Consider the following 26584-nt stretch of genomic DNA (forward strand, 5'->3'; position numbering starts at 1 on the left):
TTCATACAAAGAAATGTCACCGTGGCAAACCTGCCTTCACGCAATGCTTCTGGTGTCCGGAGTTTGTATGTTTCGAATGTTTCTACGATCAGTATCATCCACAGGAATGCACCAAATCTTCCTGAAGAATAAATAAACATGAGAAAAATGTAAGAAAAGATATAAGAATTTTTATGTCTGCCTGGAGTGGCAAATATAAGTTGGAAATGGTAGCAGGACGTGACTGGGGTGTGACGCAAGATCTTATGGCTGAGAAAAGATTAGTCTCAAAGTAAGGCGCCAGCGGTCAGAAAGAATACTTATCTTTATTCTCCACACTGAAGCAGGTACCGTCCATTGCTCTCATAGCAAGTAGCTACGTAATTAAGTTCACAATATAGTACACAAATCCATAGTGCAATCCAAATCATAACTAAGTTCTAAGCCCAAGGTTGTTATATAATTTCTATACTCGTCTTCAGCCGGAGATAACGCCATGAACCTCAGGTGGCCGCGACGTGAACTATTAACTATCCAGTCAAGAACCTAGGGAACTTAGTTAGACGGTAATTACCAATGCATTGTTATAGTGAACAGATGACACAGTGTTATTGTGTGTACATTCTTGCTTGTTAGTTACACGATTACGTAACGACTATAAGGCTTACATACTTAGAACGTATACTGCTAACGAAACTTCAATGCAACATTTTTGTTTAGTTGAAAAGACATTCTTTGTTTACAATACTTTCTGTGACATTACAGATGACTTAGTATTTGGTTTGTTTGACACTATTAATGAGTGAGACGCTTAATGTTATTGCTTTTGCGCTGTATCTGTTTTACATCTGCACAGTTTTTCTGCATTATTCTGGGAAGTAAAACGTGTTTTAGTAGTAATTTTTGTGGTATACCTACAATGAGACAGCCTTTTTCGAAAAACAAGAATTCGTCACAATACAGTACTTTCTTGGTCATGGTAATGTATGTAATAACTACGATATCTATACACACTACATATCTATACACATTTGCAGAACTTTGTTTATGGACGACGACAACTACGATACTTTGCACGTTTTTACTGTTAAGTAATGACAGAAATTATCTTACAGCAAGACGCGCAGTTTAGCGCTATAGGACACGCATTTGAGTGACTAAATTTTGTACTTAAAACATTTTTTTCAAAGATTTTTGAATTACAAAGATACAAAGAAGGTTTTCGGTGATACATTTCATTCCATTGCTGCAATATGTAACAACTGAGGGTATAGTTACATTAATCCTCAGGGGGTACACATTTACTTGGTGTACTAAGCGTGTGGCAAGCGCTAGGTGCCGTAGCTAATATGATATTTGCTTATACAACTTTACACTTCGGTATTTCTCTATGACTGAATTACACAGCTATCTGATCATTTAACAGAGAAACAAACATTTTTTTAACTACGTCAATGACACATGTTTACACAGTTAGATAACTTCACAATTATGAAATTGTATTGTGTCTGTACTTTGTGAACTGTTCATATTGTTTTGGAACCATTGTGATACCATTGGTAAGTGATCATCATTTTTGAAGTATGTTTGAGGTAGATGACTTTATTGAAATGAGCAGAGAGCATTTTTTAAAGGATTTGAGATTATTCAAGAAAGCTATGACATTTTTGAGATTTGACAGGTGTTATGATATTAGTATGACAACAATGTGTATTATGCTGTTGAGGTATGTTTATGATCAATAAGATAATGCTATATGAGCAATTTGATTATGCTATGTATTTATTATGATGAAATAATGAAGAAGTGTCGACAAATATCTATGTGTGTAAGAAGGTGAGGAATAATGAGTAGTGGTTAGGGACACTGGTTTGTGAAAAAGGATGATGGAAACCAAAAATTGTACTTTATGATTTACTAAATGTGTGTGCATACGTGAATGTGAGTACCACTATGCTGACAGAAATTTTAGACACTGGTATTTATGAGATTTAGTTTCTACACACTTATAACATAAATTTTCAACCTGTGAAATTTTTTATATGAGACTGTCACTGTAGTGGAAACTGCCATCATAAATATTCTGGTAAGGAAGGTAGGTGACCTTGATGTAATGTGTTGAGGGCACCCAGCTGCGCGACAGTCACCTGGGTAAAAAGCCATTGGTGTGGGCCTTTCAGAGGCACAGGTGCAGAAAAAAGAGGCCATTAACCTCGCTACTGACATTTATTTATAGAAAGCATCGCCAATATGACAAGCTTGTACTTGAAGACATATGATTACAGATTGGAGCCATAATTTCTGATATTTACTGAAATGCCTAATGAAGTAATCAGAAATATTTTATGTCTACACACCTGATTGTGACTGCTGTCTTTCTGGTTGAGAGATTTTTTTACTGCCTTATGAAATGCCATGTGGCTAGTGAATGACGTTTCATGCCTTGCTGTACATATATATTTGCTCATTTGATTTAATATCTAGTTTCTACCTGCATTGCAGCATTGATTAAAATAAAATTTAATAGATGCACTAGTAGAAATGTTTTCTGTCTACAGATTCAGTTAATAATAATTTTATGATCTACTTTCTTAAAAAAGGGAGCACAAATACGCATTTCCCCTTAACAGGAATTGCATACATAAATTTTTCATCTTGGTAACTTGTTTGGTATAGTAAGTTATTGTGATGCATCACTCTAGTGTTACGATGTGACATATGTATTAGACATTTCCTATCTTTACTGTAACATTTTTTCTGCTTGAGCTTTGTCATGTTTAGGTATAAGTTATTGCTTTTGCTGATGGTGTTTGTCAGGCATTGTCCGACTGAATTTTATGTTGTATTAAGCCAGATTCACTAATGATTTATTTTTCTTGTTGCTACACATTACCTTATATTATTTGTAATGTTGCATTTGCTTTGCTAAATTAGATATACTGCTGCTTGCTTTGCCAATTTGTATTTTTTTGTCATTGCTGTTTGTGTTAATTGTTTTGTGCTGCTGTATTACCTCGTTCTATAGTATATGTATCTGAGCCCTGTAGACTTAAGTTAGCTTAAGAGGGAGGAATCTGTATAAGAAACTAACCATGAAGAATAGCGAAAGAATGCATTGAGAAGTTATAACAAAATGGGTTGGCCGAAAAATTAGTGTACAATGAAGAATAATTATTTTGAAAGAGGATATGAACAAAAAAGTAGGGTTTAGGGACAACAGATTTAGGTAGGATTATCTTGGAAAGAAATGATGAGATAAGATAATTGAAAATAAATAATGAGGGAAGAAATATGTGAACATATAAATACAGAAAGCATGCTTAGACAGGCTTTCTTTGGGAACAAATGTTGAAATAAGACGAAATATCTGTGGAATGAAGTTTTGGGTTGGACTGCAGTACCAAATGTTACACTGAAAACAAACCCTGTCCTGTCATTTGTATTGTTCTGCTATGTGTTTTTGTACCCTTGTGTATTTGTGTTCTTCCTGTCTTTATGTGTTCATCTGATAAGAGTTATGTTGTAGAATTTTCTAATACTAAGCTACATTCACTATGATGAGGAATACTGTCATCCTCAAATATAATTTTCATTAATAATATGTTATTTACTTTGCAAAGATGTTTAGGCAATATTTATTCTGTTCTGTTTTAGTGTTTATTTATTTATTTATGTCATAATTCCTGTAACACTGATGTGTATGCTTATTTTTATACTTTTGTAAAGCCTGTATTACTACAAATGTTTCATGTATTATTATATTACTTAATGATGTATTTTGTACCTTTGTAATTGTATTCTCATGTCATAAATTTGTAGTTCTATAGACATCAGTTCTTCAAATTAAGTTTCATTTTACTGCACATGTTTCTGTTGGTCATAGTATATGCACAATGCGTAAGTAGTTTAAAAAATAAAAAATAAAATAAATGGACTGTTAGTGCTCGTACATTTGTTGATAATTCAGCAAGGTAATGATTGACAGCACTGCTGGTTCTAAGGACATTCCAAAAAGGTAGTGAGTGCACAAATGGTGGTTCATGGACTTGCTATATTGTCAGCAAGACTCTTTGATGATGATTGTGCACCCGCACAGGTGCAGTGGATGGCTGCTGGCCATCTCTACTAGGACTACAGTGGGTCTGCACCTTTGGTGGCCCACGAATAACATTATCTCCACAAGGACTACTCTGGGTTTGCACCTTTGGTGGCCCACCAGTATCACTATCTCCACAAGAAATACTGTGGGTCTGCTCTGTGATGACCTACCTACCAATATTTACAAAACTTTGACTGACTGTGCTGTGGGTTTGCTCTGTTGTGGCCCCTTACGTGTCTACATATCGAATGTCAGCACTCTCTTTCCACTGGAAAGACAACACGACTTCTTCAAGATTACATGGAAATCCACTACTTCTGTGGCATTTTCTTTTACTCATCATACTTCGTACTATTGTGATGAATGATCAGGACTGTCTTTATGGAATGTGGGACAATTTTTGCTTTTGATCAATAGTGTATCAATAATTGTGTGCATTTGATGTATTTACTGGCGTTAATAAAGAAAATTAGCAAATCAGTATTGTCCACTCCCCAAAACAATTTGTAAATTTTTTTTGTGGGGAGCATGAGGGTTTTTATGTTGGTAACGCCACGTAGTGTTCTGTATGAAAATCTCTGAGTGCGCTGTGTGCAGCCTGTGGCTGGTTGGACTCATTGTTGGAATATTCGCTTGTGTAGTGTTGGGCAGTTGGATGTGAACAGCGCGTAGCTTTGTGCAGTTGGAGGTGAGCCGTCAGCAGTGGTGGATGTGAAGAGAGAGATACCGGAGTTTTGAGAAGTTAATATAAGCAGACGATTTGGACGTGTGTCCGCCAGAAAAAGGAAATTTGTAAAGATGGATATCATCGATTTATATATATATATATATATATATATATATATATATATATATATTATTACTTTTGAACATTATTAAGGTAAGTACATTGTTGGTTCTCTATCAAAATCTTTCATTTGCTAACTATGGCTCTCAGTGGTTAGTGCCTTCAGTAGTTAGAATCATACATTTAGCTGGCGTTATTGGCGCTCGCTGTATTGCAGTAGTTCGAGTAAGTGATTCATGAAAGGTATAGGTTATTGTTAGTCAGGGCCACTCTTTTGTAGGAATTATTGAAAGTCATATTTGGTTCCGCTAAAAATATTGTGTGTCAGTTTGGAGATGATCAGAATAAGTAAAAAGAAAACTGTCTGAGTACGTTCAGTTCTGCTCAGCTGTTTGAAAATCAAATAACGTAGAAGTTTTCCAGCTCTGTCATTCATAATTTTTCTAAGGTGACGTCTCAACGTGAACGACAATCTTTCTTCAGTAGTAAGATGGCCACAGAACCTTTGACATTATCTGAATTCTGAAGTGTTCCGAGTAATGTTACTACCCCATCGTAAATCAATAAGTTATGAGTTCCGCAAACAGTGGTCTCCAGTCTTCTCGACCGTATTAGAATACTGTGCAGAGAGCGGTAAAGAACATGGATATAAGTTTCAATGAGCGCCTCAACTGGGTAGAAAATACTATCGCCACACGCTGGTGCCCATGCATAAAATAAAAACATTCGCAAACTCTTTCTCTACAGCTGTAGTCCATCTTTGCGGCAAGGTACCCTGTATCCAGTGTATACTTAAATTCTCTGTCTCTTTTAATAACATGAAACAATTCCTGCTGTAAAGTTCTTAAAGTTTCCCCCAAAAATTAACGTGTGTGGTCAGTTTCCCCTCTGTAACCAAACGTTCCCATCGTCTCGCGATTACGTTGCTTGCTATTTTTAGTTCCTTGTCAGCCATGTCACTTTCTTTTACCCTATCTTCGTAAAGGGTTTTATGACGTTCCTCTCTCTCCCTCTCTTTTTTCTCTAGCTTTTCTCTCATGCTTACTACTGCTAGCCATCATAGCTTAAATTACCACTCTGTAAATTGTCTCCATTGCTGTGCTCGTAAACCATGTAAACTCTCCTTATTTTGTCTGTCTTTCTGCTCTATAGAAATTACTAAATGTTTTATAATCTTGTATACTAAATGTAATTGATGCTTATCTAATGAACCTGATGTAAAATATGCAGAATATCTGGTCTGGTGCAAGAGACTCCTGGTGAACCTAATATTGCCAGGATGCATAAATAAATGAAAATCTGGCGACGAGTTGTCGAAGGTTCAAAGCTGGCTAATGAACATGTATAAAATGTAAGATACAGAAGAGCGATTTTTTTTCTGTTTCATCTTTTCACCGTAATAATACTCCTTCTCAACAAAGCAAAATCCACTACGTACCATAACACAACAATGCCATGTTTCCAAAATTATTTTATGACTCAGGAACCCGAATTTGGAACAACCTTCTTCAAAATATTAGAGAAATTAAAATCCTGTCAAACTTCAAAACAGAGTTAATGAGCCACCTAATATCACAATAGCTATTTCTTCTTGTGGCCCACTCCCGACAAACATCCGCCCCCACCACTTTTCTCGCCACTTGTCTACAGAGTTCCCTACTGAAATTCTCGTCTTTCATCTCAGGCATTGTTACATTCACTTCCTATTTCATTACCCCTTCCACTTTTCTAATACCAAACAAAGCTTCAAACGTGCTAAACTAATCTATGTCATTCTTAACACCATCATTACTTTATTACTATTATTATTGTTACATTTATTGTTACTACGGAAAATTATTTGTTTTTACTAATGATGAAGATTATTAGTATTTAGTTCATTATTTAATAACTAATTAATGTCATTCTTAATTCATCTATTATGTTATCATTGTTATTAGTGCTACTATTATTATCACCAGTTATTATTTTTGTATTAATGCCAATTATTATTAATTTGATTATAATGTAATATTTCTTGTATATGTTGCATCTGGTCGATTTAAGAAAGGATCTTAACGCTTTAATCAGGTCAGGCTAGACAAGCAATAAATAAATAAATAATACTGCAGTACGCTCTAAAAGACTTCGCCTATCAACATCGTCACAGGATTGTCTTCCACTCTCTGCAGGAAATCGTCATGTTTGCATGTTTGTAACAGAACGTCGTAGAACTGCCCTCATTTTTCTTGTGACCTTCCCCCCTCCCCTCCGCCCTCCCCCCCCCCCCCCCCCCCCTCCAGTGTCCGCTGTGAATAGCCTCTAGCAGTTTTACAACAACTATTAGGAAACAGTTCGAACAACATGACGTGTTCACTCTAAATGTTTCACATAACTCCAGCGATTGAGCTGCTGCATGTATCATCCAATCCGCTGTTGTACCATATACGTCACTTTCCGATGCCCGTGCCTTGTGCTGGACCTTCAGTCGCTTTAAGAATTTCCATTCACAAACAATATTAGAGCTCTCTTTCACAGGTACTCCAGGGTCCCGTATGCATGAAATGCCACTGGTTTGATCAAAGTTCTTTGCATCACATGTCTGGCCTTTCTCCATGGTCTAAGTGAAGTAAGCAGTTGACTGAATCTATAGGAAGCTCTGGGCTATCTTCGATTGTTTCTTTCACTTTCACATGGAATAAGACGTCTGTGAAAATCGTAAGTAGATTCTTAATTCGTCTGCAGTAAGTTTGCTTCTAAACATCAACAGTTAGGTTGTACCAGTTGCACAACCTTAATGTATGCAAATGACATGATGTTTCATTCACACATAAGAAGACCGATCTTACTCGGTCACAATGTTCTCGCTCACTTATACCAGGGTTTGCTTCTATAAGAAAAACATGACACAGTCCGTCAAGAGTTAGCCTTAATTTGGTTTACATTGGAGTGTTCAACAATGTCTATAAAGGACAAATAAACAAATCCGTAGCCTGCTATGTATTATTTGAAATATCCATTTGTTTGTACGGCATGTAAAATGTAACATCCACTCGAAAGCATCCAGAAAGAATTAAATCTCTGTTGATCTATCATGGACTAGGGCCATCAGCTAGTTAAGTAATTGGCAATATTAATGAAATTAAGTGCGATATATCAGTGGGTTCAAACCGTTTCACAAGTGCTTCACTCGAAGACCTGATAGCAACTCCAAGTCTTCGAGCGAAGGACTTGTGAAACGGGTTGAATTTACAAAAACCAGGGATATATGGTATTGTATGGCTTTACCGTTTATTTCTAGAGATGCATATGGGCCCTGAAGATAAATTTTTGTTTTTTCGAAAACATATAAATTTTACGATCACCACTCTCAACGTGCATCTCACCGTAATGTAAACAATATGTGTATTTCCTCTATAGCATCTTCCTCCATTATCAGCTTGCTTTAAACACTTGCTCTCTCACTGTAATAGCAGATACTTTAGAGTCCAAGTGCTAACAGTGACACACTTTCCCGGAACATTAGTGACTGTGCTAACAACGGGACACAGAACTGTAGTAATCTGCATCTACATATTAGTGATTACTCTGCTATTCGCAATAAAGTTCCTAGCAGAGGGTTCAATGAACCACCTTCAAGCTGGCTCTGCACTGTTCCACTCTGGAACGGCGAGCGGGAAAAACGACCACTTACATTTTTCTGTGCGAGCCCTTATTTCACTTATTTTGTCGTGATGATCATTTATCCCTATGTAGGTGGGCGGCAATAGAATGTTTTCGCAATAGGAGGAGAAAACTGGTGATTCCAATTTCATGAGAAGATCCCATCGCAACGAAAAACGGCTTTGTTTTAATGATTTCCACTCCAATTCAGGTATCATGTCTGTGGGACTGTCTCCTCTATTTCGCGATAATGCAAAACGAGCTGCTCTTCTTTGAACTATTTCGATGTCTTGCGTCAGCCCACCTGATGTGGATCCCACACCGCACACCAATACTCCATAACAGAGCGGACAAGCGTGGTGTAAGCAGTCGCTTTAGTAGACCTGTTGCACCTTCTAAGTCTTCTGCCAATATATCGCAGTCTTTGGTTTGCTCTACCCACAACATTATCTATGTGGTCTTTCAAATTTAGGTTATTTGTAATTGTAATCCCTAAGTATTTAGTTGAATTTACAGCCTTCAGATTTGTGTGACTTATCGCGTAATCAAAATTTAGCGAATTTCCTTCAATACTCATGTGAATAACTTCACACATTTCTTTATCCAAGGTCAATTGCCACTTTTCGCACCATACAGATATCTTATCTAAATCATTTTGCGATTCGTTTTGGTCATCTGATGACTTTAAAGTGGGTAAATGACAGCACCATCTACAAACAATCTAAGACGGCTATTCAGATTGTCTCCTATGTCGTTATGTACATCGGGAACAACAGAGGGCCTGTAACACTATCTTGGGGAACACCGGATATTACTTCGATTTTACTCTATGACTTTGCGCCAATTACTACGATCTGTGACGTTTCTGACAGGAAATCACGAATCCAGTCGCACAACTGAGCCGTTACTCCATAGGCACACAGTTTGGTTAGAAGCGCTTGTACTGAACGATGTCGAGAGCCTTCTGGAAATCTACAAATAAGTGCATTTACACCGTATTTCACCGTCCGCGGAAAATTAAAGCTTTCTTGCAGAGCAGCGACATTGCTAGTGTTCCTACGATAAGTAAGCATAAGGTTTTAGCTATAATCTATAAAAAATAAATTACGATAAGTAAGCATAAGGTTTTAGCTATAATCTACAAAAAATAAATTCAAGTAATGTACCTTTTTTTAGGTACATGTTTTTGATTCTGGTGCACACAGAAAACCTGCTCTACAGTAGCATGTCACACCACTAGAGCAACCAAGACAAAAAAGCGCAGCACATTGGTGAAGCTGAGAATCGTGCTGTGTTCCGTTTTCTGCATTTGAAGGGGAACAACACCGCAACTGTTCATGCTGAGCGGGTAGTAATGTTTAGCAACAACGCACAGTCATACGGCAGAGTCGTCAGGTAGCGCAGAAACTTCAGATGTGGTCCGACATCTCTTAATAGCGAAGAAATAAGTAGGAGACCTTTGTCTGCGCAGAACCGTGAATCGTAAGAGGAACAGACGTCTTAAGGTCGAGGTCCGGCGTATCGCAATCGCCGCACTGGCGTGAAAAGTTAAAACCACTGATAGAACAGTTTTCAGTATCTTGCTCGACATGTAGAACATGAAAGTAGTCCCCGTCCGTTGGATTCCGCGGCCACTTATATCATTCAAACTGCCGACCGAACCGAGCCAGAAGAGGAAGTATTGCAGCTATGTCAGGCCAACCTCATTGACGTCTCTAGTCACCTAATTACAATGGTTGAGTGCTGAGTTAATAGTCATAGTAAATGTTGGCAGTTAAAATATGGACTCACCAGCGCCGATAAAGTGAAGATGATGCTGTTTCTTGGGACTGCCATAGTGTGGGGCTGAGGTATCGTAAGGGGCAAGCTGTCGCATACGCTCGCTACCGAAATTTTGCAACGAGATTACAGGAATTTATCAACAGGAAACGTCTTGGGAGTCTCCCAAGTGGGTGATTGCGTGATTGTATGGCATTGATGGCTGGGAGTCCCTACCTAGGGAAGTTCGGCCGCCGAATTGCAAGTCTTTTGAGTTGACGCCAAATTGGCGCACTGCGTGTCAGTGGACGAGCAGAGATTGTCTGTGACCAATCTGAGAATCGAACACAGGCCAGCTGCACGGTAGTCATAAGCGCATATCACTCAGCTAGTTGGGTAACCAAAGCGGGTGTTTTTTCTACTGTAACGCCCCACTTATTCTTCACAGGACACAGTCGCGCATGCTGCTTGTTTCGGTCATCAAACTTTTCCTCACAACCTGCGTGATTCCGAGTTCGCCTCCATAGCTGAGTGGTCAGTGCAGAAGGCTGGCATGCGGAAGGCCCAGGTTCGAGTCCTGGTACTGCCTAGAACATTTTCGAAGTGGGGGGACTATTACAAGGTGCTCTGATCCTCATGATGCCCACTGAGAAGCTACTTGATTGAGATGTAGCGACTCCAAAGTCTGGAAAGGTGGGAAAACGGTCTAGACATCGGCATGCGGCATGGTGATCAAATTCACCTCCATACCGCATCTGTATGCAGCTGCCATGTCAGGAGATGACCCGGCGGCCGCTCGACGTCCCTCGAGCTACAGAGTCTGAACTAGCAACTCGTTTTGTATTTTTCCGATATGGCACCCGGTGACTTCTTCCTCTCTCCTCGGTTGAGGAAACCATTAAGTGGTACGCATTTCCAGAATGGCGACGTTTGCTAACAAGCCCAAATGCGTATTTCTGCAACCAAAGATCCGCCAGTCTCCCATCGCTAGGAAAAATGTGTCGTAGTGAAGGAGTGAGTACGTAGAGAGTGACTAACTGCATCACCAAGTTTGCCGCTTACAGCTACATTCCTTTCGAGGTGACTACATTTCGTTAACTGATTATTATTGATCATATTTTACGCACCGCAATAAAAAAATGCTCTTAACATTGCACAAAAGAGGAAAATAGGTCCAATGCAGAGCTATGGATGTAAAAGAAAGGAAATAGCTTTTCGATTTATCTGGCAGATTCAAAGACATTTAAATCAAAAGATCTTGACATATTGCGCTTTTTTGCTTGTTAGTATTACTATCCATGTCATGTCATTTATCGTTTAGCCGAGCGGTCGAAGGCGCTGCAGTCATGGACTGGGCGGCTGGTCCCAGCGGAGGTTCGAGTCCTCCCTCGGGCATGGGTGTGTGTGTTTGTCCTCAGGATAATTTAGGTTAAGTAGTGTGTAAGCTTAGGGACTGATGACCTTATCAGTTAAGTCACATAAGATTTCACACACATTTGAACAATTCATTTATTGTGTCAAGTAAAGTAACGTGATACTTGAGGTCATCCCACCACGAAAAATTTCCAGCCTCCAGAAGTTTTGTCTCAGAATTTTTTTTACTCATTATATGTATGCTCTTCAGCTATATGATACAATACTCGTATGTCGTTTACTGTGTTTGGCGAATGTTCTGGATGACAATTATTTAAGTATATGAAAAGAACGTAAATTAGTTACAAACATGCGGACGTCACTACAGATACTCGTATTTGGGTTACGACATGTTCGATATGCTTGCCATTATTGCCGATGGTATGGCACAAACGAATAGCGAAATTCTGCAGGACCCACTAAAGTGTCCGAACACTGATGCTGTTGAAGACCTCCTGAATGGCTGTTTCCAGCTCAGCAGTGGTTTTGAGGTTATTGCTGTACACCTTGTCTTTAATATAGCCCATCGAGGCCCACGCCAGTGACCTGTGGGTATCAGAGAGCCAGAATGCGGTCTCCAAAGTGCTCCTCCAGGACATTAAACACTCTCCTGCTTCGATGGGGTCGAGCTCCGTCTTGCATGAACTACTTATTGTCAAAATCAGAGTCAGTTTGTGTAATGGGGATGAAATCATTTTCCAGAACCTTCACGTACCGTTTGCTAATGACCGTGCGATCAACGTATATCGCACCGAGTATTCCGTGGCTGGACATTGCACAGCAGACAGTCACCCGCTGAGGGTGAAGAGACTCCTCGATCGCGAAATGCGGATTCTCATTCACCCAAATCCGCTAATTTTGCTTATTGACGAACCCACACAAATACAAGTGGGCTTTATCGCTAAGCCAAACAACAATGCGCATATTAAGTCCCATCATGCCCCGATCAACAATGCAGTTTCAATGTGCTAACGCAAACCCTTCAGAAGTTATGACGATTTTATTCCCTATGTTTCAATAATTGTCCCTCTGTATATATGTAAATTGTTGCAGCAAACGGAGCTCACTGCACTGGAGAAGTAGGCTTAAGTCGTACAAATGCGCGAATATATCAAGACGCTCTAATACAGAATGTACCTAGAGACTGGAAACACTTTCAATTATTTATTGCACAAGAACTAATCATTGTACAGATGTCATACATATTGCATTTTGAAGAGAAACTCTGAAAGCATTTTTTTTCTTTTTTTTTACAAACATTCCATATGCGAACTATGAGTGACTCGTCAGACGTCAATACGGTAATCGAATTCTTGCCATACCCGTCCCAGCTTGGCATCGTTGACGGTTGCAGTTGCTTCCCGTATTTTGTTCCGGATCTCTGCTACATCTCATGGTAGAGGCGGTTCATACACTAGTAGACTAGATCTTTAATGTGTCCCCACAAAAAAAAAAAAAAAAAAAAAATGCGGAGTGAGATCTGATGACTGGAAAGGCCATTTCATGAAACAGCTGTCCCCTTGAGTAGCACTGACCTATTTTGTGACAAGCACTGACTATCAGCAAATTACCAAACTACCTTGTGGCGGTACATACGAAAAAATGCTTTATGGGTTTCTCTTCAAACTGGCATATGTATGATATGTGTACAATGTTTGGTTCTTGTGCAATAGATAATTGGAAGTCTTCCCGGACTTTGTGTACACCCTGCACAAATATTCTTGAAGCTGCCAGGTAACCCGAAATGTTAGGTCCTTTCTTTTTGATCCGTAGCTCGGCCCAGCACCTATTCGCATTTTTTGTGCTATGACAGGAGCATTCTTCATTTTGCTTCCCACCGTTTACTGTACCATAATTTTGACATTAGACAGCCATAGCCCGGTAACCGATGTAGATTTTTGTTTACTCTGGGGACGACTGATGCGATATACGTTATTTACTGTCTTTCGAACCATGTCGGTTATATCGTGGCAACGGATAAGAGTATCCCAGAATAACAGGAAGATCGATAACTACACGTATTTGCCTTCATTCTTACAAAATTTGAGCCGATACGCACAACTCTGAAATTTAGGAGTGGTGCGCTAGGGAAACTCACAGAAAGCTATGTTTTCTGTAATCAAAATCCGAATGAAACAGAGTTTTCTTTTTGATCATAAAGATGCGTTTTATACTTATTTGAAGCACTTTAAACCACTATGGGAGCCACAGCGCGCATTCAGTTCTGTAAGAATTATTTTGACGTGCTAAATTTATCTCAACTTTGAACCATCGTATCTCGGCATTGCGTAACGATAATTGGGAAAAAAATTTGTTTTGAGTTTTTTCATCTTAGTGCAAAGTATTAACCGATTCTTACAAGTTAGATGTGCAGAATTGGCGTGCTTTGAAAAGCTCATAGAAAAACAAGTGTTTTATCATGTATGTTGACGTAAAACCCAAACAGTGCACGTACAAATGATGCCATTAGTTGAGCATTAATTTCAGCCAATTACGAGCTTCTGTAAACGGAAATAATCGATTCCCACAATCTACCTTAGTGCCAGCTCCTGTTCGTCTTCAGACCTTGCTTACTATATTGTAACACCCCTACAATAAGAGAGATGTTCGAATGGGTATACAGATAGTCGTTGGTCCAGGCTAAACAGAAAACTTTTTAGCTCATGTCCCTAGCTCAAAGAGGAACCAAGCACTGAGACCTCACCCCATAAACAGTAAACCTGCGCGCGGCATTCTCAGACATATTTGTTAACGATGTTGGATTTCGGTGAGGAGTCTATATCCCCCATTATGACGACGTCACTAATCAAATCCAATGGATGACATCGGTAGGATGAGTGTGTGTTTTGTACTCACGGGGACGATGAAGCCGATCGCAACGCCGGAGAGGATGTTGCTGGCGAGCAGCTCCCAGAAGGAGGAGGCGAAGCGCTGCCAGACGGCGGTGACGAGGAAGGGCAGGGCGCAGGCGAGCAGCATCCTGCGCCGGCCCACCACGTCCACCAGCACGCCGGCCAGCAGCGACGGTGGCGCCGCCACCAGCCCGACGGTCGACGCCAGCCACGAGCCCTCGTCCGCCGTGATGACGATGTGCGACGTGTTCTGCTGCAGCCGTGGCACGAGCGGCGAACTCCAGCCGATGCACACCCCGACCACCAGGTACACCAGCGACGCTGTACATACACAGACACTACCGTACTCAACAGACGTCACTTCCTATGCTCATAAATTTATCCATCTTGAGATGGTCGACTTTGACGATTACTGTAGGGAAGCTGACAGAGTGTATAAAGGCAAGTGCTCATGTAGAAAACCTCAGACTGATTTCCAAAGAACGGACGAAGAGAATGCCCTAACGCACTGGTGCTGCTAATTATGTTCACCATAATTATACACCGACAACCTTGAAAAATGCCACCACCGTGTGAATGGCGGCGGTAGAGGCCAAGGGGTCCCACCATAGTCAGCCAGTCGGTGTGGCCGAGTGGTTCTAGGCGCTACAGACTGGAACTGTGCGACCGCTACAGTCGGAGGTTCGAATCCTGCCTCAGGCATGGATGTATGTGATGTCCTTAGGTAGGTTAGGTTTAAGTAGTTCTAAGGTGTAGGGGACTGATGACCTCAGATGTTAAGTCCCATAGTTCAAAAATGGTTCAAATAGCTCTGAGCACTATGGGACTTAACATCTATGGTCGTCAGTCCCCTAGAACTTAGAACTACTTAAACCTAACTAACCTATGGACATCACACACATCCATGCCCGAGGCAGGATTCGAACCTGCGACTGTAGCAGTCACACAGTACCAGACTGAAGCGCCTAGAAACGCACGTTGAGTCTCATAGTGCTAAGAGCCATTTGAGCCCATCATAGTCACAACAACTATGGAGCCAACTCGTTTGCTAAGAAGCATGCTATTGTCCATATCCAACATTTGCGGCTGATATGTTCAAGAGGCAGGGAGCTCCACATTACTGAACAAATCTAAAGATACTCTCACTAGCGTGTCTGGCCTTGGACTCCTATGCACCGTCTTTCACGTGTACCAACAAATTTTTTAAATATTTTTACGCAATATTATGACTGGCCATTTCTTCGCACCAAACAGTACATGCCGGCAATAGCAGAAAATGCGTACGTGGCTACGCAATTGCGGTGTTCCTTCAAGCGCACAAAATCCCTCCAACACAGTGCATCGATATAAAATGAAAATCACACTGCACAGTGTCCTTCTATGTCCTGATAACTCTGCCATTTCAGTTCCATCTCTGTGACATCAATGACAAATTCACTAATGGCGCATTTTCGTGCCCAGCAATTAGCCTCACATCAGAAGTCCTCTGAAATTGGAAAACTGCTGATAAACCTAAGCCATTGTTTTTGGCAAACTGTTTTCTTCTAAAACTGTAAGGTGTTTGTATTAAAAATACTCTCTGCAAAATACGAGAAAGCGTTACTCTCGAGCTGCTTGAGTCGCCTCCTGCCCTCATTTGACCACTGGGCAGGCTGTGGTTGTAAAAGACTAGCCCTGGAGCCCCAGCTCCCATCAAAAAAGACACCTGAGATTCTAGCCTGGACTAATGGCACAAAATGCAACTTATACCATTACAATCAGTTCCCTACCTGTACGAAACCCAGCGCTCTGTGATTTCCTATGCACACGGAAATCACACAGAGAACATGAGAGTCCAGCACCATGTTAACTGGAAAGAAACGAAGCTAGAAAGACCTCTGTATGAGCAGTCATTGTGAACTGACATACGTTAATAAAAACATTACTATTTGATTACATTCTGTTATCACCCTCCAATGACATCACTTGATAATGATAATGATGATGTTTAGATTTTGGGCGCTCAGCTGTGCAGTTATCAGCGCCCGTACAAATTCCCAACCTTTGCTCAGCCCAATCTCGCCACTTTTCATGAATGATGATGAAATTGTGAAGACAACACAGGCACCCAGTCATCTCGAGGCAGGTGAAAATCCCTGAACACGCCAGGAATCGAACCCAGGACCCCGTGCTCGGGAAGCGAGAACGCGGCCGCGAGACAACGAGCTGCCGACAATCACACTTGATTTCTTGGCACAGGGTCATCGAACCACCGTCACAGTAATACTCTATTATTCCAGTATCTAACAGCACACAGGAAAGACAAACACTGTATCTTTCTGTGCGATCTCTGGTCGACCTTATTTTATTGTGAAGGTCGTTTCTTCCTATGTACATCGGTGCCAACAATATTTTTCGCATTTGGAGGAGAAAGTTGGTGACTGAAATTTCGTGAGAAGATTCCGCCATCACAAAAAACGCCTTTGTCTTCATGATGTCCTTTGCAAAACCTGTATCCTGTCAGTGACACTCTCGTATTTCTCGATAATACAATACATGCTGCTCTTTCAGAACTTTCTTGATATACTCCATTATTCCTATCTGGTAATAATCCAACACTGCACAGCAGCACTCCAAAAGAGGACGGACAGGCGCACTGTAGTCAGTCTCTTTAGTGAAGCTATCGTATCTTCTAAGTGTTCTGCCAATAGAAAGCAGTCTTAGGCTCGCCTTCCCAGCAACATTTTCTTTCTGTTCTTTCCAATTGAAGTTGTTTGTAAGTGTAATTCCTAAATCTAAGTTACTCATGTTGGTAGCTGTTCTTGATTTGAATTCTGGAAAATTCACTTCGTCTTCTTTAGTGAAGGAATTTCTATATGCTGTGTTTAGTATTACTGTCTTACCAGCACCCTCGTCGATAATATTTCCATTCCTATCGCGCAGAGAAGGCATTGATTGTGTCTTGCCGCTAGCATTCGTACTTTACATACTACCAGAACCTCTTTCGATTCTCTGTCAGGCTTCAAGACAAGGTTTCGTTGTGGAAACTGTTACAAGCATCTTGGATTGAAGCCCACGCTAAATTTCGAGACTCTGTAAAAGATCGCCGATCTTGGAACTGTGGAGTTTGTTTGAATTTGGCATGCCTTTTACAGTGTTCCTGCAACGGTGTTCTGACCTGTTTTGTGTACCAAGGGTGATCACTTCAGTCGAATTTATTTGGTATAAATCTCTCAGTTGCTGTCGATACTATTCCTCTGAATTCAACCCACATCTGGTCTACCCTTACCGGTACATTGCTAATTTGGAAGCAGTGGAGATTTTCTCTCAGGAAGAATACAAGTGAATTTTTATTTGCCTCTTTGCGCAGGTATATTTTTCGTTTATTTTAGGAGGATTTGGGAGTTAAAATATTCAGTCTCACTACGACAACCCTGTATTCACTTATCCCTGTCTCCATTTAGATACTCGTTATTAGCTCAGGATTACTTGTTGCTAGGAGGTCAAGTGTGTTTCCACAAACCGTGTGGGCTCATGAGCTGACTGATCGAAATAATTTTCAGAGAATGTGTTTAGCACAATTTCGGACGATGCTTTATGTGTACCTCTGTATTTAAACATGTGTTTTTGCCGACATATCGAGTGCAAATTGAACTCACCACAAACTTCAATTGTTTGACTCGGGTAGGTGTTTGAAATTCAACTCAAATTTCCTTTGAACATTTCAGCATGTAAACCTCCCCCCAGTCTCGCACCAAACTATATTATTCGCATACGCTGTAGGTGAAGTTATATTTTAATTATTTTTGCATAATATATATCTTTCCTCCTTGTCATGAGACTCATTGTTGTCCATTTCCATTACTGTGAAAATTATTAAATGATAACATCTCCTTTCTTAAAAGCTGGAACTTATTAATTAAATGACTCAATTTATAAACATTTATGAACATCAAACACTGTGTGCCATTGTGCCACTCATCTCGGGCCTCGCTACCGAGCAACCTCTCTCTCTCGCCTCTCACACCCGACTTTCACCCACAGACTCCAACACTCAACTACTGCTTACCCATTCCCACATTGTTGACTGCACTGCAGTCTTTGCTTAAACCACGTATGATCTCTGCATAGTGCATAATCGATACTACGTAAGGGTACTGTACCCTTACATATCCCCACCAAAACAATACTTTAATATGAAAAAATGTAATAGTGATATTAGATTTGAATATTACAGTAGAAAAATATATAGAAAGACAAAGAAGAAAAAAATGTAAAATTACATTATTTAGTCAAAACTATTTGCTTATTTATGGAGAACCTCATGTCATTAAGAATAATTCTCATTTGTGTGAGGAAAATCGTGTTTAAGAAATTCAAGTATCACTTAATCACAGTACATTAATCAAATTATATCATTAAATCACTCACTAATTAGCAACAAGATAAGTCAGGTTAATCGCAAATGCTTGTGCACACTGCAACATGAAACACAATGCTGTAAGATCCCAAATAAATAGTATAGCTAACTGTGATACACGAATAACAAATGTCTATTAGCTTGTTCATGATTTTTTTTGTAATGTATTAAATACTAATGATCAGGTAGTCAATGTACTGAATGAATAGAAACATAGGCCTAACTGGATGAAAAGTGATCAAAAAATAAACAAAGTAATAAACAGACATCTCTACTACTACACAATATTCACAGGAAAATATACTATTACTACCCCACATAAATTAACACTCCAAGTGGCAGCACATTTGGAAAATGCGATTCTGTTATATTTATGGCACACAGTTTACAGGGTTACTCATACAAGAAATTTGACAAAAGGCACACACCTTGGAAAGTAATCTATAAACAAATAATCACCTTGGAAAATACATTTTTTTACGTAGCACTTCATATCTAATTACTCTGCTTTAGATCCCTGCCTATATGTTGAGTCGTAAATCACACGCAAACACGCTGTTTCACTACGCACTGAGCTGTGGCATCGATGCCGCCGGGGGTATACCACCACAATAACAATAACACTTTCACTGTTTACTCTGTTTTTTCACTTCCCAATATGATGCGATGCAAAACACACGTATTCGTAGCTTTCGATGAATGAGAGGGCTGTGGCATCCAAGCCGCTGGGGACTGTAGACTCGTTGTCTCTGTAAATTGGTGGAATTGTAGTAACAGCGTCATAACAGCGACTCTCGCGCCGTGAAGCTTGTTGTTGTTGATCAGCTGGCCGCTGACGTCAGCATCCCATGGTTCCGCGTCCCACACAGCTCGCCAACCTGACAGAATAGCGCAGCGCTGGAACAGGTGACAGTCGCGCTGCGTGCTAGGTCCTTGTAGGGGTTGGTACATCCTCTACTGCAGTTGTAACATGTGACGACCGCGCTGCGCACCCATCGCTTCACGTCGATGGCTCCACATCGGCTCGCCAATATAAAACACAAAACGGAATTACAGTAGTGGGGAAACAAAATACACTGCGCGCGCACGTCAATCAGTCCGTAGTAAACCATAACACTCGCTCCACGCGTTCCTATTATTCCTTATAAACGTGTCTCTGACTCAAGCACTGCACAATTTTTACGTGACGGCATAAAATGCTTAAAACCGATTGCATCTAGCTCACAGTAGCTACCTACTACTGTCCACTATAACTAACTCACAATAGCTACTGACTATTGTCCATTTATTTTCACACATGCAAAATGATATGTACACAAATAACACAGTATTCATTTTTTCTACATAGCATCTCTTAGCTTGCAACACTTCTTATAGATGATACGGTTTAATGTTTTCTACATGTTGTAGGCTATGATACTGACCGGACTGTACCATTTCAGTTTCAACCGAATTATGGTGAACAAGTTTTCTAATTTTGAATGGTCCTCTGTAGTAGTGATGAAACTTTTTTATCTCTTCATTTGCACTTGATGATTTCGTATGAGTTCGAATAAGTACTAAATCACCGACTTTGTACGTAATGGGCTTCACTCGTCTCCAACGCGATTTTAAAGCGCTCCTCTTGCGTAATTTCCTTTTCTTGCGGAAAGGAAATGTATTCATGAAAGATACTGTCAGGTTTCTTTCCAAAGAGAACTGTACATGGCGGCAATCCTGTTGAATCATGCGACAAACTATTAATTACTGTTTCAAAATCTGTCAATCGTTCTATCACTCTTTTATGTTTCTTCCCACGCTTTAGTTTTTTGATAGAGATCGCAAGATTTTAGAATTGATTGTACTTTTCGTGCCATGTTATCGAAGATGACGTTCTCTTGCAATTTTAGTACACATTTACGTGGCCCAAAATGAGCATAGCTCACGTGAACGTATTTTATTAATTCATCCACTACATGTTTGGGTATAAATAGCCTCTAATGATCAGAATTCAAGTTGCTTCACCTGTAAAGGATACCATCTTGTTTTAAATAATATTGACGTATCTTGCCACTACTCTCGGCATTCGGATCATCATATTTTTCTTTAACCATTCTCAATATTTCGTCTGCGTCCTGTTCCTGTTTGATGTTGCGCAGAATCGCGTATATGACGCTCGCCTTCGACTCCTCGCATAAAATGAATCCTTATATCTTTCTGGCGTGGATGCGCAACATTAACTGAGTCTTGTCCTTCTGATAGTCTTGACAGCGCATCCGGTACGACATTCTGCTTTCTTGGTATGTACTGAATCTCAAAACTGTATTGCTTAAGCATTAACGACTACCGGGTTAACCTATTGTGCATCAATTTGGAATTCATCAAGAATGATAATGCTTTGTGATCTGTCACTACGACAGTATGCCTTCCAAATAGATAAAAACGAAACTTTTCGAAGCTCCGAACGATGGCAAGTGCTTCTCTTTCCGTAACGGTATATTTTCGCTCCCAGCTTGTGAGTGCGCGGCTTCAATTAATTGATATAACTCTGCGCCAAGCGCATAATCACATGAATCGGTGCCAAGGTAAAACTTTTCACTTAAATCAGGGTGGTGAAGGATAAATGTTTCACACAGTTGGTTTTTTATTGAATCAAACGCTTCCTGATGTTCATGAGTCCATTTCCATATAGCATCCTTTTTCAGCAAGTCCATTAAGACAGGAGAAGATAGGCAGCATCCAGAAAGAAAACGACGATAAAAATTAAAGAAACTTAAGCTGCTTACGGCACTTAGGTGACAGAAAATTTCTTACTGTGTCCTTTTTTGTTGGATCCGGTTCAATCCCTTGCGACGAAATAATTTGCCCAAGGAATTTGATTTGCGACTTGACGAACTCCGATTTTTCCAGGTTAACAGTCACTCCAGCTTTCCTAAATGCTTCAAGTATCCGATGAATAATTTCCAAATGTTCTTCCCATTAAGCTGTGCTAATCAAGATATCGTCAACATAAAGCGTTAAATATTTCAACAAATCTTCGCCTAAAACTTTATTCAGTGCTCTCATAAAAGCCGCTGAAGAAATAGAGAGCAAAAGGCATTCTCTGAAATTGGTAACTTCTACCATTACAAAGAAATGCTGTATACTTTCCACTATTCTCTTCTAGTATTAACTGCCGGTAACTACTAGTCAAATCAAGGCTACATAGATATTTGACTCCTTTGAATCTTTGTAACAAAAACTCCAGGTTTTCTGACTGATCACGCTGTGGTAAAATTATGCGATTTATTGCACGGGCGTCAAGAACAGTGCGAACTGTGCCATCCTTCTTTGCTACAGCATGTATTGGGTTTGAATATTCGGTATCTGAGCCCTCAATTATTTGATTATTCAACATCCTCTGTATTTCCTTGTTAACAGCTTCCCTTTTTGCCAATGCTATTGCGTATGAGTTACTGCGAAATGATTCATGGTCCTTTACTTTAATTTTACAAACATATCCTTTAATTAATCCTGGTATCTTTGAAAATATATCGACGTAGCATCTCAGTAGTTCCCTCAGTTCTTCTCGTTCAGCTTCAGTCAAGTCCACTAACGCTCGAATCTCGGTTTGAATACGATTTAGAGTATCCTCCTCGTTCCTGTCCTGCAGCTTAGCGCAGTTCTCTGAATTGTTTAAAGTGACAGCTTCATATTCTCCTCTATAACGCATCATCCTTATTTTCACGCTCGCAGCGCCCTTATTATACATAATAAACCCTTTGAACACAATTCTTTTTTCTTTATTATCTCTCTACGTCCGCAGACAATTCTCCTCAAAATTAATACAGCATGACATCTCTGACAACCAATCAACTCCGAGAACTAGCCCAACATTGAGAGAACCAACAATTAACATACTCTGCTCATATTCGTCCCCTTGAATACAAAATCTTAGTAATGCTAGTCCTTTAATTGGTTTGCTTCGGTTTCCAACTGCACTGACAGTACGTACGCCGTTAACAGGAAATGTGGGAATAGCGACAAGATTGTTTAATTGAGAAAACAGATTTTCAGAAATAGCGCTTGCCTCGCTAGCTGAATCAATTAATGCATTCATAACAATACCACATACTTCGACTTCCTCAAATGGCATCAGAATTTCTTTATTCGTTTCTTCATTTTCTCGACACAAATCTTCGTTGACATCATTTACATGTTCACACTTTATGGCATTTATCATAATATCCGACCCTTGTCCCTGTGACAGAGTTCCGGAGCGGGTTGTCTCCGAAACTTTGCTTAGTTGCACTGTTCAGAATCTCGCTGATTGGAATCGCGGCTTCTTGCACGTTCTGGCGATCGATACTGTCCCCTGTCTCTGTCATTGTGTGGCCGGTTCGGCGGATGATTTGACCTGAATCCGTCTTGTACATTGTATTCGTTTCTCCTGTGTCTATCGTCGTTTCGGCGATCAAATACTTTCGGTCATTCGTACCTTAGGATTCCTTCCCGCGCTGGGCCGTTATGACGATTCGGGTAATTGTTATTACTGTGTCGCTCACGTTCGGCATTGAGCAATTCCATTCGCAATTAGCAAACACACTTGCTCCATTGTTAACTGTGGTGTGAGTGCTAACTTCTCATGCATCAAAAATGGTAATTTCTGGATTAATATAAGCATTAGCTCTTCTTCTTTAACTGGATCGTCCAAGTATGCATTGTCGTTCCAGTACCTTTGCATAAACTCACACATTGTACCGTGATGTCTTGCATAATTTGGCGGTGTGAGAATTTTTGATTTTATGTCCCACTGTTTTTCTTTCGACCAAAATTTAAAAAAAAATGGTGTTTCAAATTCTTCATACTTGGTGTAATTGTCGGATACACTTATACTCCAAATATGTGCCTCACCCTTCATGTGACTGACGCAAGTATCAATTTTAGCACGTTCCGTATAATGCCTCGGAAACGCATGTTTGAATTGTCTAATGAACGCAACTGCGTAGATGCATTATTTCGGTTCATATTCGTGAAGTTTTCAACCGCTCAGTCCATTGTCAACAATTACTTGCGGCAAACGAACAATATTGTTATCTGGTTCACGTAATACTGCATTAATTTCATCGCGCAAAATTTCTTTATTAATTCCATTTGGCACTGTCGTTGTTCGTTATCTTTTGTCGTATCTCATGTACCTCAACATTTAGTTCATCACATCGCGTTTGTACGCCGTTAACCAGCTTAATTATCGACTCTTTGTTGGCTTTACAAGAACTTTTAATTTTGACGATTTCGTCATCTTGAGCCTTAACTTTGTCATTAAGTCTGCAAATAAAATCTTCCGTTTGCATACACCATCCGTTAACTTGAATTTTAAGATCTGATATTTCGCTGCAAATGGCCTCATGTTTGTCTTGACATTCTTTTCGGAGCTCATCTTGATTTTGTTCAAATGAGCTGGTGAGTTCCGTTCGCAAGTTGCTAATCGCATTAGTTAGTCTGATAATCATTTTTGATTTGCTGATGAAACTTTCTTGTTTCCTCATAAAATTTTGTTATTTCCTGAAGCACATTTTTATTTTCCTTGTGAAACGCTCTTGTTTCTACACGCACCTGACTATTTTCTTCAGGAAAAGCTTTTAGTTCTACACGCGCCTGTCTATTTTCTTTATGAAAGGCTTTTATTTCTACACGCGCCTGTCTATTTTCCTCATGAACATTTTTGATTACTTCTAACAATTGAGATATGCAGTCTTTACTGACAATAGCAGTTTCTGTTTGCTGGATAACCATCGGTGTTGAACTTCTGTTAGGCAAATCAAAACTAAGAATACCACTGTCCTCTGTCGAATTAATTGTAGTGTTTTCCATCACATTAATCTGTTCTCCGTCAACCACGTTATTAAATTGTCCTCCCTCGTCTTTAGTAACACTACCGTTTTGTTCTGAATTAGCCATATTAACACTGTTCACAACAGTCACTGTTCGTTATAACTTATGCTTGCTCTAAATTGAAAAGTTCACTCGCAACTTAAAAGTCAGTAACACTATTGATTATTCCTATTCCTGTTCATTCCTACACAACGTTGAGTTCACTTAATTTCGAAGCGCTGCTGTGCTGAAATGCTGCGGACTCACCGTTTGCAGTGTTGTCTTGTCCGTTATTTCCGAAGATTGCTGTGGAATCGATGTCCGACACACGCGTCGCCATATGTAAACTCCCCTAGTTTCGCACCGAACTATATTATTCGCATACGCTGTAGGTGAAGTTATATTTTAATTATTTTAGCATAATATATATCTTTCCTTCTTGTCATGAGACTCATTGTTTTCCACTTCCGTTATTGCGAAAACTACTAAATGATAACATCTCCTGTCTTAAACGCTGGAATTTATTAACTAAATCTCTCAATTTATGAACATTTATGAACATCAAACACTGTGTGCCATTCTGCCACTCATCTCCGGCCTCGCTACTGAGCAACCTCTCTCTCTAGCCTCTCACACCCGACTTCCGCCCACAGACTCCAGCACTCGACTACTGCTTACCCACTCGCACATTGTTGACTGCACTGCAGTCTTTGCTTAAACTATGTATGATCTCTGCATAGTGCATAATCGATACTACGTCAGGGTATTGTACCCTTACAAGCAGTTTATCATCTGAGTTGGAAGGTGGGTAAAAGGATCCAATTACTATTGTATTCCGGTTGCTAAGAATGACCTCTACCCATACTAACTCATAGGAACAGCCGATTTCAATTTCGCTACAAGATAAACTACTTCTAACAGCAATAAACACGCCACCGTTTTTACAAATATCTGCATAGATACATTAGTCCAAAATATTTTATTTTGGACTAATGGATCTGTGCAGATATTTGTAAAAACGACAATGACATATCATTCCATATTAATGTAATACTGCCGCCTTCTGAAGAAGATAGATTTAAATATGTCGAAACCTAGGTAAAGATTACTTTATCCATTGCAACTGGTCGGCTGTTTTTAATCTTATTATTTATAGCTACTCTTTTCAAGAGCAGTTTGGGACGATATTGGTTTGCTGGTGATTTATGACATTATTCAGTGTGGACAGCTAATTAACATAAGCTACATATATTGTATATAGCAATACAGTTCAGCATAACATTTTCGGCCAACAAGAGAGAAGGGAGTACGTGTAACATCTTAAGGAGTGTAATTAAATATTACTAGAATTTATTTCATTCACACAGAATTTGTTTATATTGGACCACAACTAAACTAACTGAAGGTACTTAGTAAGTCGTTCTCAAGCAGTTTACATCTTCCCACAAGACATTAAAAGCTAAACAGGGAGACGGCAACAGTCGTGTTGTTTCAGTAATTGCCTCAGGGCCGTTTCCCTGCTTGTAACTTATTACTTTTAGTCATACTGAACGTTGACAGATGGACGTTTGCTGGAGTGCTGTTAAGCATGCCATTACCAGTCACTATCTATCGGCTGCACCAGACGTCGCATGGTGTCCTTAATCAGCCCTGTACGAAAGCAGCAACTGTGAGTAGCAACTGTTGTGTACACGACTGCATCCATATCAGGTGGGCCACGTGTCTACTGGCTACGCCTCTGAATGATAGTCGTTGCTTCTATAAGAAAGGGTAGGAATACAGAAGTCAGAAGCTGTCCCACAGGTTTCTTATTGTTATGGCGT

At 39.9% G+C, this 26584-nt stretch overlaps 1 protein-coding gene across 1 annotated transcript in view; it reads right to left on the bottom strand.

Annotated features, from left to right (window-relative positions):
- LOC124795833 (facilitated trehalose transporter Tret1-like) overlaps positions 1-25101 on the bottom strand; it is a 66078-nt gene extending 40977 nt beyond the window's left edge. Inside the window, exons 1-2 of the mRNA XM_047259916.1 lie at positions 25029-25101; positions 14535-14851 (exon numbers count right to left, since the gene is read on the bottom strand). Of these exons, the coding sequence (XP_047115872.1) occupies positions 14535-14851; positions 25029-25101 (390 nt within the window). The remainder of the gene's footprint in view (positions 1-14534; positions 14852-25028) is intronic.
- Between the last annotated feature and the right edge of the window lie 1483 nt (positions 25102-26584).

The sequence above is a fragment of the Schistocerca piceifrons genome, chromosome 4 (genome assembly GCF_021461385.2).
Source record: "Schistocerca piceifrons isolate TAMUIC-IGC-003096 chromosome 4, iqSchPice1.1, whole genome shotgun sequence".
NCBI lineage: Eukaryota > Metazoa > Arthropoda > Insecta > Orthoptera > Acrididae > Schistocerca > Schistocerca piceifrons.